At 45.8% G+C, this 16971-nt stretch overlaps 2 protein-coding genes across 2 annotated transcripts; both read left to right on the top strand.

Moving 5' to 3' along the window:
• The first annotated feature begins 332 nt into the window (after positions 1-332).
• On the top strand, positions 333-1277 carry LOC133607265 (odorant receptor 131-2-like). Its single transcript, XM_061961749.1, has one exon. It carries the CDS (start codon positions 333-335, stop codon positions 1275-1277), a length of 945 nt encoding a protein of 314 aa, XP_061817733.1.
• An 11527-nt stretch (positions 1278-12804) lies between these two features.
• Positions 12805-13734, top strand: LOC133607264 (odorant receptor 131-2-like). The gene has a single exon (XM_061961748.1). It carries the CDS (start codon positions 12805-12807, stop codon positions 13732-13734), a length of 930 nt encoding a protein of 309 aa, XP_061817732.1.
• Positions 13735-16971: the final 3237 nt, after the last annotated feature.

Consider the following 16971-nt stretch of genomic DNA (forward strand, 5'->3'; position numbering starts at 1 on the left):
AGCAAGCACCAAATCTAAATCCATACTGTCGATCTGTTTATTTTTCTTAAACAAAGTTAAACAATGTCGCATATTTGATTGATCGTCGACTATGGACAACATTCAGATTCGACTATAAAAATCCCTAGTGGAATTTAATAATGTTGTCACTTGCTCTCGTCCAGTCTGATGATGACAAGAGAGGACTGTTTGGGGGCGTGGTCACAGGGTGTTCTGATGTGGGTCACATGACAGAGTTTGGACCTATCAGCATGGAGCAAACAAACGTATAAAGAGAGCGTGCAGTCGACTGCTGCTCTTTGACGGCTTCGTGTTGTCTTTGTGTGACTTCCATGTTGAGACAAGCTTTGTCTCAGTCTAACGTGACCCAGTTGGGTCTGGTGGAGCGGGTGATCTCGTCCAGCATTACCTCAGTGGCCTGCTTGGTGTTCCTCCTCATCAACGCGGTGATGATGCTCACCTTGAGAAGAAAACGGGTGTTTCGGGAGACGTCTCGCTACATCCTGCTGTTCCACCTCCTCCTGGCGGACACGCTGCTGATGGCATTCAGCCAAGTGTTGTACCTGCTGAACATGTATTGGATCAGGCTCACGTATCCTCAGTGTGGCGTCCTCTTCATGCTGACTATCATGACCAATGACATCTCTCCTCTGGTGCTGGTGGTGATGTCTCTGGAGAGATATGTAGCTGTGTGCCACCCTCTCAGACATGCTTCCATCATCACGGCCAGGAACACGGGGGCGGCCGTGCTCTCGGTTTGGATCCTCTCTTTGCTTCAGGTTGTCATTCTGGTGCTCGTATTGTTACGCTTTCCCTTTGACCAGCTGGAGACTCTGAAGATGCCCGAGCGGTGCAGCCACGACGAGATATTTCTCCTGCCCGTGTTGTATCACTGCAGAACAGCTTTCACCGCTCTTCTGTTCACCTTGGCGTGCTTGGTCATTGTTTGCAGCTACATCGGCGTAGTGGTGGTGGCCAGGTCAGCGTCAAGGAGTGAAAAAGACAAGGAGTCGGCCCGTAAAGCTCAGAAGACGCTGCTGCTGCACCTGTTGCAGCTGGGCCTGATACTGTTGTCATGTAACCACTTCGCTGTTCTGGTTTTTTTTTACTCCGTTTTCCCCAGATTGATCTTTATACGAATACAGGCCTTTCTGTTTGTGTGTTTTGTCTTCTTGCCTCGATGGATGGCGTCCCTCATCTACGGGCTGAGAGATCGGTCGATCAGAGTCGTCCTCACAGCCAATCTCTTCTGTGTCAGGACTGAGAACACTTTTTAGAAGTAATGTTTTTAAAAAGTTAAGTGAACAATAAAATGCCAATTTTATCTCAGTACATATCGGTTTGGCCTTTTACTTGATTTAATAAATACGATTTGACGTCACGTTGGGGTCACATGCATGTCAGTTGTGTGGTTGATGATTGGACAATTTGATTCTCAGGAATCTGATTCCACTATCAACCTGGCAGTCGTATCCTCGAACATTAAACACTCCAACCCATACTTGCCAACCCTCCCGGATTTTCCGGGAGACTCCCGCAATTCAGCGCCTCTCCCGAAAACCTCCCGGAAGAAATTTGCTCCCGAAAATCTCCCGGAATTCAGCCGGAGCTGGAGTCCACGCCCCCTCCAGCTCCATGCGGACCTGAGTCCAGTGTGCGCACACAAGGAGACGAAGCAGAAGAACGAGACCGTAGTCGAAGAGCGCAGGGGAGACACTTCTCCAGGGCCGATGTACGCTCGGGGCAACACCCTTCACCTTACCACAGCGGAAGACTTTAGGGTGAATGATGAGTCCAGCGATTAGTTGCAAATCTTGCTTTATTGATTGCTTGCACACAGCCAATCCAACACAAAACAAACTAGTCACTCCCCGCATTTACGCTACCGCTCCCTCTCTTCTCTCGCCCACACACTCACTGACGTCACTCACCTCACATGCTGTCACCTATTAAAGGGCCACACACACACATACTCTACTCTCATAACACACAGTACAGTTAGTAGAACTGTGTTTTCATTACTGTGTATTTGATAGGTGCCATTGCCCCGGAATTGCATTGCATTGTACTTTCAAGTACAACAATGAGTAGATGAGTGTTATGTGTGTGTATATGTGTAAATAAATGAACACTGAAATTCAAGTATTTCATACAAATATATATATATATATATATATATATATACTAGAGATGCGCGGATAGGCAATTATTTCATCCGCAACCGCATCAGAAAGTCGTCAACCATCCGCCATCCACCCGATGTAACATTTGATCAGAACCGCACCCTCCCGCCATCCGCCCGCACCCGCCCGTTGTTATATATCTAATATAGACGACGCAAGGCATTAGTGAGGTTATAAAGCTTTTGCCTGTTAAAGAAAGGAGACTGATCCAATGCAGCACAGACATTCGCGTGCCACGCTGTCACGACCCAGACGCACACCAGTGCGCAATCATATGGGAGCCGCGCTGAGCGCACCTCCAAGCGCATCTCGCTGCCGGCGACGGTCGGGTATGGGCCCGACGCTCCAGCGCCATCCATTTTCAGGGCTAGTTGATTCGGCAGGTGGGTTGTTACACACTCCTTAGCGGGTTCCGACTTCCATGGCCACCGTCCTGCTGTCTATATCAACCAGGGTGAGCCCCACCCCTTTCGTGAGCGCACTGCGCGCAGAGTGACCCCTGTTACGCGCCCCCGGCAACAGGGGTGGCGGGCAGGTAAGCTGCGCGGGCGGAGCGCGCGGAGTGACCCCTGTTACGAGCCCCCGGCCACGGGGGTGGCGGGCAGGTAAGCTGCTTACCTGCTGCGCGTGACGCCGGCCGCGGCGAAGGCGGACGATGCGGGGTGTCGGTGCGGTGGGCGCAGTGGTGACCCTGGACGTGCGTCGGGCCCTTCTCGCGGATCGCCTCAGCTACGGCTCCCGGTGGGGCCCTCTCGGGGGAAGGGGCCTCGGTCCCGGACCCCGGCGAGGCGTCGGGGGCCTTCTCCGCTCCGTAAAAGTGTCCATCTCTTTTTTTTTTTTCTTCTGTTGTGGCATATGCTGCAGGTGCCTGCTCGTTTTTCGTATGTGGGTAACAACATTTAACTATGTATATATATTTCCTAATTGGATTAACTGCCACCCGCCTGAATCTATTTAAAATCAAATTTTTTTTTATTTCAACCGCCCGACCCGACCCGACCCGACCCGCGGATAAAATCCAATTTTTTAAAATTTCATCCGCCCGATCCGCGGATAATCCGCGGACTCAGCGGTTGTGCCCGCAAACCGCGCATCTCTACATCTATCTCTACATCTATACATATATATACAGGTAAAAGCCAGTAAATTAGAATATTTTGAAAAACTTGATTTATTTCAGTAATTGCATTCAAAAGGTGTAACTTGTACATTATATTTATTCATTGCACACAGACTGATGCATTCAAATGTTTATTTCATTTAATTTTGATGATTTGAAGTGGCAACAAATGAAAATCCAAAATTCCGTGTGTGACAAAATTAGAATATTACTTAAGGCTAATACAAAAAAGGGATTTTTAGAAATGTTGGCCAACTGAAAAGTATGAAAATGAAAAATATGAGCATGTACAATACTCAATACTTGGTTGGAGATCCTTTTGCCTCAATTACTGCGTTAATGCGGCGTGGCATGGAGTCGATGAGTTTCTGGCACTGCTCAGGTGTTATGAGAGCCCAGGTTGCTCTGATAGTGGCCTTCAACTCTTCTGCGTTTTTGGGTCTGGCATTCTGCATCTTCCTTTTCACAATACCCCACAGATTTTCTATGGGGCTAAGGTCAGGGGAGTTGGCGGGCCAATTTAGAACAGAAATACCATGGTCCGTAAACCAGGCACGGGTAGATTTTGCGCTGTGTGCAGGCGCCAAGTCCTGTTGGAACTTGAAATCTCCATCTCCATAGAGCAGGTCAGCAGCAGGAAGCATGAAGTGCTCTAAAACTTGCTGGTAGACGGCTGCGTTGACCCTGGATCTCAGGAAACAGAGTGAACCGACACCAGCAGATGACATGGCATCAAATTCTAAAGTTAATGATTATTTGCAAAAAAAAAAATATGTTTGTCAGTTTGAACATCAAATATGTTGTCTTTGTAGCATATTCAACTGAATATGGGTTGAAAATTATTTGCAAATCATTGTATTCCGTTTATATTTACATCCAACCCAATTTCCCAACTCATACGGAAACGGGGTTTGTATATATATATATATATATATATATATATATATATATATATATATATATATATATATATATATATATATATATATATATATATATATATATATATATATATATCTGCTGCCGCGAAAGAAAATAATGTGTGCCTTGGTGCCCTAAAATATGAGCCCTCCTTTAAGGCAACACTTGCCTTGACCTTAAAAAGTTACAATTTGAGGCCTGTTATAACCTTCCAGAAAAAATAAATCAATAAAATCGGTATTGGTTGGGCAGCTTTCACAGAAGCTCACTGTCACGTTCAAACACTGAGGACATCTATTAAACAAGACAAAAGGCAAGGAATCAAACAGAGACAGAATTCAATTTGGACTCAATATTGAGGAGAGACATGGCCACTGCACTCTCCGTACAGTCCTGCACCACGCTCTGACGAAGAAGGTTTTCGTCTCCTCATTTATTCAGATGTTCAATGTTCACGCACCAACACATGTCACAGCAGGAATGGGAAGTATGTAAAACAGTCATTGTTTTCGGTCGCTTTGAAGTTCAAGAAGAGGATTTCTCGGGCTTGGGCTCTTCCTGGATCCAGCTGGGGCAGGTGTTGGAGGACAATGGATAACCCCTCCCGTCTCCTGACCACAGTGACTTCAAGAGGGCAGCGGGTCATAAACAGCGTTGACCTCGGTCACCAAACAGTTGGAAGAGAGTTTGTGAAATACTTCAGAGAGAGTTCGTTTAACACTTCAAAGAGAGTTCCTCTGGAAGTTGAGCAGATCCTGCCATCTGTCCGTGTTGAAATCACAGTGGAGTTTTACGAGCCTTCTTCCTCTTGTTAGGCCTCGAAAGACAGCATTCATAATACAACGTTTCTTTTGTGATAACTTACAAACAATTATTCCAACACTCACCATTTTTGTTTGGCAACAAGTCAACCAATGGTGCACTGGGAACCAGACTGTGAATAACAATTTGAACAGGAATGATTGATAACAAGGAAGTTTGAATCAAATGTATCAGAACCATGTCAGTCATCAACTTTGTCCTGATGACATCAGTGCTTGTTTTTTCCTCTCCTTTCTTGTTTGTCTCTGCTGTCAATGCGACAACCTTGTTGTTTGTGTCCCCTAAAGGCATCAATTATTCAACGTGTTTTGTTTTTCACCAAATACCAGCTTGATTAATGAGACCTATGGGTGTTGACTCACGCCGGGTCTCTGGGGAAAACACCATGACAAGTTGAATAAGACGAAACAAGAAAACTTTTGTCTTAATGTGTGGTCAGAATTGAACAATCCCTAAAGGAGACCATTGAGGAGCTAACTAGCCAGACCCAATTGGTCCAAGGAAGGGGAGTAAGAACCTGACATGACCTGTACACACGTTCAAAACTTTACGTGTCCACCACCAAACCAGTCCACTTCAAGCACTAAAATACTAAATCTTGGCTCGGAAGGATGGTTAAAGCTTCTTTACCTGAAGGTGAAGTGCTCACTAAAACAGATTTAAACCAATAAGTCAACCAAATTGATGCTAGTAAACACTGAAGGTGATTAATGTCTTCACTCGTTGTGACAATAAATGGGTTATACTTGTATAGTGCTTTTCTACCTTCAAGGTACTCAAAGCGCTTTGACACTATTTCCACATTCACCCATTCACACACACTGATGGCGCGAGCTGCCATGCAAGGCCCTAACCACGATCCATCAGGTCACAACGGATGGGACGAAGTTGGTAGAAGGTGGGGATTGAACCAGGAACCCTCAGGTTGCTGGCACGGCCACTCTTCCAACCGCGCCACGCCGTCCCCCAATACTCTGGCAATAACATGGTTTGCAGACAAATATGTGTATTTTTAGAATCAAAACAGAATTATCAAGACTTAGTAATTATCAACATTTTTGAGTTTTGCCTTATTGCTAGTTATTGCTTATCGATAAGGGTTCAGCTTTTCTCTTTATTCCTTTTGCTCCATTTTTGTGATGCGCGCACGTTACCACGCACGCTCTCGGCAACGGGACGCCGCAGACACCAGAAAATAGAGGTAGCTTTAACTCTGCCTATATCAGGGGTCGGCAACCTTTACCACTCAAAGAGCCATTTTGACCCGTTTCCACAAATTATAGAAAACAATGGGAGCCACAAAACTCGTTTGAAATTTAAAATGAAATAACACTACATACAAAGTTTTTTTTTTTGCTTTGTGCTATGTATAAACCAGGGGTCTCAGACACGCGGCCCGCACCTTAATATGGAAATGTAATGTTAGTGCGGCCCGCGAGTTTTATATGAAGGGCACTTGACAGCGTCACACTTGCCAACCCTCCCGATTTTTCCGGTAGACTCCCGAATTTCAGGGAAACTATTCTCTTGAACGTATGCTGATTTTCACCCAAACAACAATAATAAGGGCGTGCCGTGATGTCACTACCTTTACAGCTTGAACAAACAGCTTGCCAGCCCAGTTACATGTTATATGAGGCTTCTGCAGACACACATACCGTATTTTCCGCACCATAAGCCACCCTGGGTTATAAGCCGCGCCTTCAATGAACGGCATATTTCAAAACTTTGTCCACTTATAAGCCGCCCCGTGTTATAAGCCGCATCTAACTGCGCTAAAGGAATGTCAAAAAAACAGTCAGATAGGTCAGTCAAACTTTAATAATATATTAAAAACCAGCGTGATGTGGGCGCGCATGGAGTCGTATATCAACATGGACGGAGCTGCGTGAAAAAAGCCACCCGGCCTCTTCGCGTAAACTTACCTTAACCACTCGCTCATCTTTTCTTCATCCATCCATCCCTTCGAGTTAGCTTTTATGATGACGCCGGCTGTAAAGGTCTCTTTTGGCAAGGTCTTCCTTTTGAATATCACCATGGGTGGAAGTTTCTGGCCATTAGCATGGCAAGCTAGAACCACAGTGAAGGATGACTTCTCATTCCCTGTGGTGCGAATATTCACCGTACGTGCTCCCGTTGTATCCACAGTGCGGTTCACAGGAATATCAAAAGTCAGTGGAACCTCGTCCATGTTGATAATGTTCTCTGGCCGGATCTTTTTTTCAGCTATCTTGTTTTTACAATATGCACGGAAAGTAGCCAGCTTTTCTTGAAAGTCTTTAGGCAGTTGCTGTGAAATAGTAGTCCGTGTGCGGATGGAGAGATTGCGTCTTTTCATGAACCGGAAACCTGTCGCTTAGTAGGAGCCATTTTGTGGTCTTTACAGATGTAAACACACAAAGGAAATGAAATGTAATATCCGCGCGCTTTTTCTTCTTCTACGCGGGCGGGTGGTTGCTTACAGTAGAAGAAGAAGCGCTTCCTGTTCTATGGGGGCGGGTGCTTACCTTGGCGGTTGCTTGCGTAGAAGAAGAAGCACTTCCTCTTCTACGGGGAAAAAAGATGGCGGCTGTTTACCGTAGTTGCGAGACCGAAACTTTATGAAAATGAATCTTAATATTAATCCATATATAAAGCGCACCGGGTTATAAGCCGCACTGTCAGCTTTTGAGTAAATTTGTGGTTTTTAGGTGCGGCTAATAGTGCGGAAAATACGGTAAGTGAATGCATCGCATACTTGGTTAACAGCCATACAGATCACACTGAGGGTGGCGATATAAACAACTTTAACACTCTTACTAATATGCGCCACACTGTGAACCCACACCAAAGAAGAATGACAAACACATTTCGGGAGAACACCCGCACCGTAACGCAACAGAACAAATACCCAGAATCCCATGTATCCCTAACTCTTCCGGGCTACTTTATACACCCCCGCTACCACCAAAGCCCGCCACCCCAACCCTGCCCCCCCACACATCAACAACACCCCCCCCCCCCCCCACCCCCCGTGCGTAGATTGAGGTGGGCGGGGTTTGGTGGTAGCAGGGTGTGTAATGTAGCCCGGAAGAGTTAGGGATGCATGGGATTCTGGGTATTTGTTCTGTTGTGTTTATGTTGTGTTACGGTGTGGATGTTCTCCCGAAATGTGTTTGTCATTCTTGTTTGGTGTGGGTTCACAGTGTGGCGCATATTAGTAAGAGTGTTATAGTTGTTTATACGGCCACCGTCAGTGTGATCTGTATGGCTGTTGAACAAGTATGCCCTGCTGTCACTTAGTGTGTGAGCAGACGCCGCATACAAAATGTGACTAGGCCGGCACGCTGTTTCTTAGGTGAAAAAGCGGACGCGACGATAGGTTGTAGAGGACGCAAAATGCAGTGCCATCACGGCACACCCTCAATTTTGTTGTCCGGGTGAAAATCGGAGAATGTTTGCCCTGGGAGAGGCAGTGAAGTCTCCCGGAAAAATCGGGAGGGTTGGCAAGAATGCAGCTTAGCCGCATCAGAGTGGTCAAAGAGCCGCATGCAGCTCCGGAGCCGCGGGTTGCCGACCCCTGGCCTATATGGACAAAAAGCGCAGTTCCATATAGGCAGATTTAAAGCGACCTCTGCCTATATAATAAAAGCGATATTTCAAAAATCTTGACAAAGTGCATTTGGGTGTTTTGCGTTGCGATTCCATGGTTTTGGAGTTGTGATTACAGTTGCAGCCCCTGCGAAGACAGCGGGTGATCGTTCAAAGACAAAATCCTTACGTATGGCAGTGGCCACGAAGAAGGGATTTTTGGGAGAGAATTGTGAACGAGGACCAATTGTTGATTCAAGGGCCCCCCTCGACATTGCTCGAGCATATGGGTCTCTCTGAGCCTCCGGGTCGACCTCTGTTGCCGAGAAGAGGGACCTGCGTATCGAAACGTCTGAAAAACCACCTCATGAGAGCGTAAAAATGTTTTAGCGATATTTCATCCATCCATCCATCCATCTTCTTCCGCTTATCCGAGGTCGGGTCGCGGGGGCAGCAGCCTAAGCAGGGAAGCCCAGACTTCCCTCTCTCCAGCCACTTCGTCCAGCTCTTCCTGTGGGACCCCGAGGCGTTCCCAGGCCAGCCGGGAGACATAGTCTTCCCAACGTGTCCTGGGTCTTCCCCGCGGCCTCCTACCGGTCGGACGTGCCCTAAACACCTCCCTAGGGAGGCGTTCGGGTGGCATCCTGACCAGATGCACGAACCACCTCATCTGGCTCCTCTCCATGTGGAGGAGCAGCGGCTTTACTTTGAGCTCCCCCCGGATGACAGAGCTTCTCACCCTATCTCTAAGGGAGAGCCCCGCTACCCGGCGGAGGAAACTCATTTCAGCCGCTTGTACCCGTGATCTTGTCCTTTCGGTCATAACCCAAAGCTCATGACCATAGGTGAGGATGGGAACGTAGATCGACCGGTAAATTGAGAGCTTTGCCTTCCGGCTCAGCTCCTTCTTCACCACAACGGATCGATACAGCGTCCGCATTACTGAAGACGCCGCACCGATCCGCCTGTCGATCTCACGATCCACTCTTCCCTCACTCGTGAACAAGACTCCGAGGTACTTGAACTCCTCCACGTGGGGCAAGATCTCCTCCCCAACCCGGAGATGGCACTCCACCCTTTTCCGGGCGAGAACCATGGACTCGGACTTGGAGGTGCTGATTCTCATCCCAGTCGCTTCACACTCGGCTGCGAACCGATCCAGCGAGAGCTGAAGACAAAATCCTTACGTATTTCAGAGGTGTGTTTCCATTACCAGTTTCTTATTGCGATGTTTAGGTTTTGCGCATGTCTAGGGGTGCTACATAAGCAGCTACTGATGGGTAGCAAATATCGACAGAACACAGGCAAAAGTTAGAGATGCTACCTCAGTAAAGTCCCACCTTAAAACTAATTTATATACCCTAGGCTTTAACGGGTGAGGGAGGAGTGAATCGTGTGATCGACAGGCGGATCGGTGCGGCGTCTTCAGTAATGTGGACCCTGTATCGATCCGTTGTGGTGAAGAAGGAGCTGAGCCGTAAGGCAAAGCTCTCAATTTACCGGTCGATCTACAATCCCATCCTCACCTTTGGTCATGAGCTTTGGGTTATGACCGAAAGGACAAGATCGAAATGAGTTTCATCCGCAGGGTGGCGGGGCTCTCCTTTAGAGATAAAGTGAGAAGCTCTGTAATCCGGGGGAGCTCAAAGTAAATCCGCTGCTCCTCCACATCGAGAGGGGCCAGATATGGTGGTTCGGGCATCTGGTCAGGATGCCACCCGAACGCCTCCCTCGGGAGGTGTTTTGGGCACGTCCAACCAGTAGGAAGCCACGGGGAAGACCCAGAACACTTTGGGAAGACTATGTCTCCCGGCTGGCCTGGTAACGCCTCGGGATCCCCCGGGAGGAGCTGGATGAAGTGGCTGGGGAGAGGGAAGTCTGGGCTTCTCTGCTTAGGCTGCTGCCCTCACGACCTGACCTCGGATAAGCGGAAGAAAATGGCTAGATGGATGAACTTTAAATAGACACCTTTTTAGATGAGTTGACCTGCCGCTTCTCTGCTCTGTGCCCCACTCTTTTGCCAGGACAGGATACCAGGTGGCCACGGTTAAGTTTGATGTCTTCCACAGACAAACTATCCCATCTCTACTGTGTTGGTTTGTTTATCAGAGTGGTTCAGCCTTTTTTATGTGGAAAAGGCCGTAAACCTGATATTTGTTGTGTTCACTTCAATTAAAAATGGAATTCCTTTTGTAAGTTTATTTATTGAATTTGGATGACTCACCTTGTAGCGAGCGCCAAATCTAAATCCATACTGTCCTACATTTCATCACAATCTGTTTATATTTTTTTTAAAGGGGAACATTATCACAATTTCAGAAGGGTTAAAACCATTAAAAATCAGTTCCCAGTGGCTTATTTTATTTTTCGAAGTTTTTTTCAAAATTGTACCCATCACGCAATATCCCTAAAAAAAGCTTCAAAGTGCCTGATTTTAACCATCGTTATAAACACCCGTCCATTTTCCTGTGACGTCACATAGTGATGCCAATACAAACAAACATGATGGATAGAACAGCAAGCTATAGCGACATTAGCTCGGATTCAGACTCGGATTTCAGCGGCTTAAGCGATTCAACAGATTACGAATGTATTGAAACGGATGGTTGTAGTGTGGAGGCAGGTAGCGAAAACGAAATTGAAGAAGAAACTGAAGCTATTGAGCCATATCGGTTTGAACCGACGAAAACGACACGACAGCCAGCGACACGGGAGAAAGCGAAGACGAATTCGGCGATCGCCTTCTAACCAACGATTGGTATGTGTTTGTTTGGCATTAAAGGAAACTAACAACTATGAACTAGGTTTACAGCATATGAACTACATTTGGCAACAACATGCACTTTGAGAGTGCAGACAGCCCAATTTTCATCAATTAATATATTCTGTAGACATACCCTCATCCGCTCTCTTTTCCTGAAAGCTGATCCGTCCAGTTTTGGAGTTGATGTCAGCAGGCCAGGGAAGCTAGGGTCGATATTCTTCTCTTGATCATCTTCGGTGGCATAAGGGACGGTGTGAGCCAAGACATCCAGGGGGTTTAGCTCGCTCGTCTGCGGGAACAAACTGCCGCCATTGCTTGCCGTGCTACCGAGGTCCTTTGTCCCTGAATTGCTCACACTCTCCGGCAGATTCAATGGGGGTCTGGCGGCAAATTTCTTTGACTTTATCGTTGGAAATGCATCTGCTTTGAGTGTCGCAGGATATCCACACATTCTTGCCATCTCTGTCGTAGCATAGCTTTCGTCGGTAAAGTGTGCGGAACAAAACGTCCAATTTCTTGCCACTTTGGCATCTTTGGGCCACTGGTGCAACTTGAATCCGTCCCTGTTCGTGTTGTTACACCCTCCGACAACACACCGACGAGGCATGACGTCTCCAAGGTACAGAAAACAGTCGAAAAAACGGAAAATAACAGAGCTGATTTGACTCGGTGTTTGTAACTGTGGCATTAGTAAACAAAACTTACTAAAAGAGCATCATGAACGATGGACATGAAAAAAGTGTCAGGAATGTGCAGAGCATAAATGTGGGATGTCGTCAGAACGACAAACTGAAAACAATGAACTTAAATACTATAGACATGATTAGTGAAAGCAGGCGCGTGACTCAAAACGTGGAACAGGTGCGTGACGTGACAGGTGAAAACTAATGGTTGCTATGGTGACAAAACAAAACAAAAGTGCACAAAAAGTCCAAAAACAAAACCGAATATGACTAAAACAAAACATGATCACACAGATATGACAGTGACGTCACGTTGTCTCCGAGAGCGAATAATAGAAAGGCGTTTAATTCGCCAAAATTCCCCCATTTAGAGTTCGGAAATCGGTTAAAAAAATATACGGTCTTTTTTCTGCAACATCAAGGTATATATTGACGCTTACATAGGTCTGGTGATAATGTTCCCCTTTAAATAAGGCAAAACAATGTCGTATATTTGATTGATCGTCGACTATGGACAAAATTCAGATTCGTCTACAAAAATCCTAAGTCTGATTTAATAATGTTGTCACTTGCGCTCGTCCAGTCTGATGATGACAAGGGAGGACTGTTTGGGGGCGTGGTCACAGGGTGTTCTGATGTGGGTCACATGGACCTATCAGCATGGAGCAAACAAACGTATAAAGAGAGCGTGCGGTCAACTCCTGCTCTTTAACGGCTTCGTGTTGTCTTTGTGTGACTTCCATGTTGAGACAAGCTTTGTCTCAGTCTAACGTGACCCAGTTGGGTCTGGTGGAGCGGGTGTTCTCGTCCAGCATTACCTCAGTGGCCTGCTTGGTGTTCCTCTTCATCAACGCGGTGATGATGCTCACCTTGAGAAGAAAACAGGTGTTTTGGGAGACGTCTCGCTACATCCTGCTGTTCCACCTCCTCCTGGCGGACACGCTGCTGATGGCATTCAGCCAGGTGTTGTACCTTCTGCACGCGTATTGGATCAGGCTCACGTATCCTCAGTGCGGCGTCCTCGTCATGCTGACTATCATGACCAATGACATCTCTCCTCTGGTGCTGGTGGTGATGTCTCTGGAGAGATATGTAGCTGTGTGCCACCCTCTCAGACACGCTTCCATCATCACGGCCAGGAACACGGGGGCGGCCGTGCTCTCTGTTTGGATCATTTCTTTACTTCACGTTGTCACTCTGGTGCTTCTATTGTTACGCTTTCCCTTTGACCAGCTGGAGACTCTGAAGATGCCCAAGCAGTGCGGCATTGACAGAATATTACTCCTGCCCGTGTTGTATCACTGCAGAACAGCTTTCACCGGTTTTCTGTTCACCTTGGCGTGCTTGCTCATTGTTTGCACCTACATCGGCGTAGTGGTGGTGGCCAGGTCAGCGTCAAGGAGTCAAAGAGACAAGGAGTCGGCCCGTAAAGCTCAGAAGACGCTGCTGCTGCACCTGTTGCAGCTGGGCCTGATACTGTTGTCATGTAACCACTTCGCTGTTCTGGGTTTTTTTTACTCCGTTTTCCCCAGGATGATCTTTCTACGAATACAGGCCTTTCTGTATGTGTGTTTTTTCTTCTTGCCTCGGTGTATGGCGTCCCTCATCTACGGGCTGAGAGATCGGTCGATCAGAGTCGCCCTCACATCCAATCTGCTGTGTCAGGATTGAGAAAAGTTTCAGAAGCAATGGTAATTGTAAAAAGTGACCATTGAGGAGCTAAATAGCCAGACCCAATTGGTCTAAGGAAGGGGAGTAAGAACATGACATGACCTGTACATACGTTCAAAACTTTATGGGTCCACCAAACGGTCCAGTGAGGCCCAGTCCACTTCAAGCACTAAAATAGTAAATCTTGGCTCGGCAGTATGATTAAAGCTTCTTTACCTGAAGTCTTTTAGGTTTTGCTGTAGGCCCTCTCCCATTGTTAGTCAGGGACGGCGTGGCGTGGTGGGTAGAGCGGCCGTGCCAGATACTTGAGGGTTACCCGTCTCACTCCCCGCCTCTTGCCATACAAATCACTGCCGTTGTGTCCTTGGGCACCCTTGCCCCCAGTGCTGCTCACACTGGTGAATGAATAATAGGTGGTGGTCGGAGGGGCCGTAGGCACAAATTGGCAGCCACGCTTCCGTCAGTCCACCCCAGGGCAGCTGTGGCTACAAATGCAGCATACCACCACCGAAGTGTGAATGTGTGCGCTTAGAGCAGGGGTGCCCACACTTTTTCTGCAGGCGAGCTACTTTTCAATTGATCAAGTCGAGGGGATCTCTCCCTCATTCATATATATCATTTATATGTATTTATTTAGGCGGCACGGTGGTAGAGGGGTTAGTGCATCTGCCTCACAATACGAAGGTCCTGAGTAGTCTTGGGTTCAATCCCGGGCTCGGGATATTTCTGTGTGGAGTTTGCATGTTCTCCCCGTGACTGCGTGGGTTCCCTCCGGGTACTCCGGCTTCCTCCCACCTCCAAAGACATGCACCTGGGGATAGGTTGATTGGTAAGACTAAATTGGCCCTAGTGTGTGAATGTGAGTGTGAATGTTGTCTGTCTATCTGTGTTGGCCCTGCGATGAGGTGGCGACTTGTCAAGGGTGTACCCCGCCTTCCGCCCGATTGTAGCTGAGATAGGCTCCAGCGCCCCCCGCAACCCCAAAAAGGGAATACGCGGTAGAAAATGGATGGATGGATGTATTTATTTATGAAAGAGACATTTTTGTTAACAAGTTAAAGGTGTTTAATGATAATACAAGCATGTTTAACACATGTAGATTCCTTTCTTTCATGAAGACAAGAATATAAGTTGGTGAATTACCTGATTCTGATGACTTGCATTGATTGGAATAAGACAGTAGTGCTGATAGCATCCACGTTTTCAAATGGAGGAGAAAAAAAAGTCCTCCTTTCTGTCCAATACCACATGAAAGTGGTTGGTTTTTGGCATCTTATTTGTTCAGCTTCCATACTCGTTTTTACACAATTTACAAGATATACATTGGCGGCAAACTCCGTGGCTGAATGTCAATCAAGTGACGTCTTAGTGAAGATTGATTATAGCTAATTTTTAGGTCTATTTTTTTAATCGACTGACACAACCTCCGCGATCGACTGGTAGCTCGCGATCAGAGGTGGGTAGTAACGCGCTACATTTACTCCGTTACATCTACTTGAGTAACTTTTGGGATAAATTGTACTTCTAAGAGTAGTTTTAATGCAACATACTTTTACTTTTACTTGAGTATATTTATAGAGAAGAAACGCTACTTTTACTCCGCTACTTTTATCTACATTCAGCTCGCTACTCGCTACTAATTTTTATCGATCTGTTAATGCACGCATTGTTTGTTTTGGTCTGTCAGACAGACCTTCATAGTGCCTGCGTTTCAACAAATACAGTCACTGGTGACGTTCACTCCGTTCCACCAATCAGATGCAGTCACCAGTGACGTTGGACCAATCAAACAGAGCCAGGGGTCACATGACCTGACTTAAACAAGTTGAAAAACGTATTCAGGTGTTACCATTTAGTGGTCAATCGTATGGAATATGTACTGTACTGTGCAATCTACTAATAAAAGTTCCAATCAATCAATCAAAAGTGTGAAGGAAAAAATACCCTTTTTTATTTTAACCGTACATCCCGTCAAAAGCCTAAAGACTGACTGCACAGTTCCTGTCTTCACAATAAAAGTGCTGCTCCATCGCGCCTGCGCTTTCAAAATAAGAGTCTCCGAAAGCCAGTGCAAACAAGCTAGCAAGCTACGGAGTTTGCCGCCAATGTATTTCTTGTAAAGTGTATAAAAACGAATATGGAAGCTGGACAAATAAGAAGCCAAAAACCAACCACTTTCATGTGGTATTAGACAGAAAGGAGGAACTTTTTTTCTCCTCCATTTGAAAACGTGGACGTTATCATCACTACGGTCTGATTACAATCAATGCAAGTCATCAGAATCAGGTAATACACCAACTTATATTCTTGTTTTCATGAAAGAAAGGAATATATATGTGTTAAACATGCATGTATATTCATTAAAACACCTTTAACATGTAAACAAAAACGGCAAAATAAATAAATATAAATTATATACTGTATATATCAATGTATGTATATATATATATATATATATATATATATATATATATATATATATATATATATATATATATATGTGTGTGTGTGTATATGTTACTCATCAGTTACTCAGTACTTGAGTAGTTTTTTCACAACATACTTTTTACTTTTACTCAAGTAAATATTTGGGTGACTACTCCTTACTTTTACTTGAGTAATAAATCTCTAAAGTAACAGTACTCTTACTTGAGTACAATTTCTGGCTACTCTACCCACCTCTGCTCGCGATCGACGTGATGGGCACCCCTGGCTTAGAGTATCTAGTTCAGTGGTTCTCAACCTTTTTTCAGTGATGTACCCCCTTTGAAAATTGTTTTAAATCAAGTACCCCCTAATCAGAGCAAAGCATTTTTGGTTGAAAAAAAGAGATAAAGAAGTAAAATACAGCACTTTGTCATCAGTTTCTGATTTATTAAATTGTATAACAGTGCAAAATATTGCTCATTTGTAGTGGTCTTTCTTGAACTATTTGGAAAAAAAGATTTTTATTTATATTTATAAAGGATTTTTTAATTGTTGCTATTTTTAGAATATTTAAAAAAAAATCTCACGTACCCCTTGGCATACCTTCAAGTACCCCCATTTGAGAACCACTGATCTAGTTGATAGAAAAGCGCTATATAAATGTAATTCATTACTATTATTATTTGTGCATTGGCCCTGTGATGAGGTGGCGACTTGTCCAGAGTGTACGCTGCCTACCGCCCGAATGCAGCTAGCTCAGTGGCCTAGTGGTTAGAGTGTCCGCCCTGAGATCGGTAGGTTGTGGGTTCA

Source organism: Nerophis lumbriciformis, linkage group LG09 (assembly GCF_033978685.3).
Source record: "Nerophis lumbriciformis linkage group LG09, RoL_Nlum_v2.1, whole genome shotgun sequence".
Lineage (NCBI taxonomy): Eukaryota > Metazoa > Chordata > Actinopteri > Syngnathiformes > Syngnathidae > Nerophis > Nerophis lumbriciformis.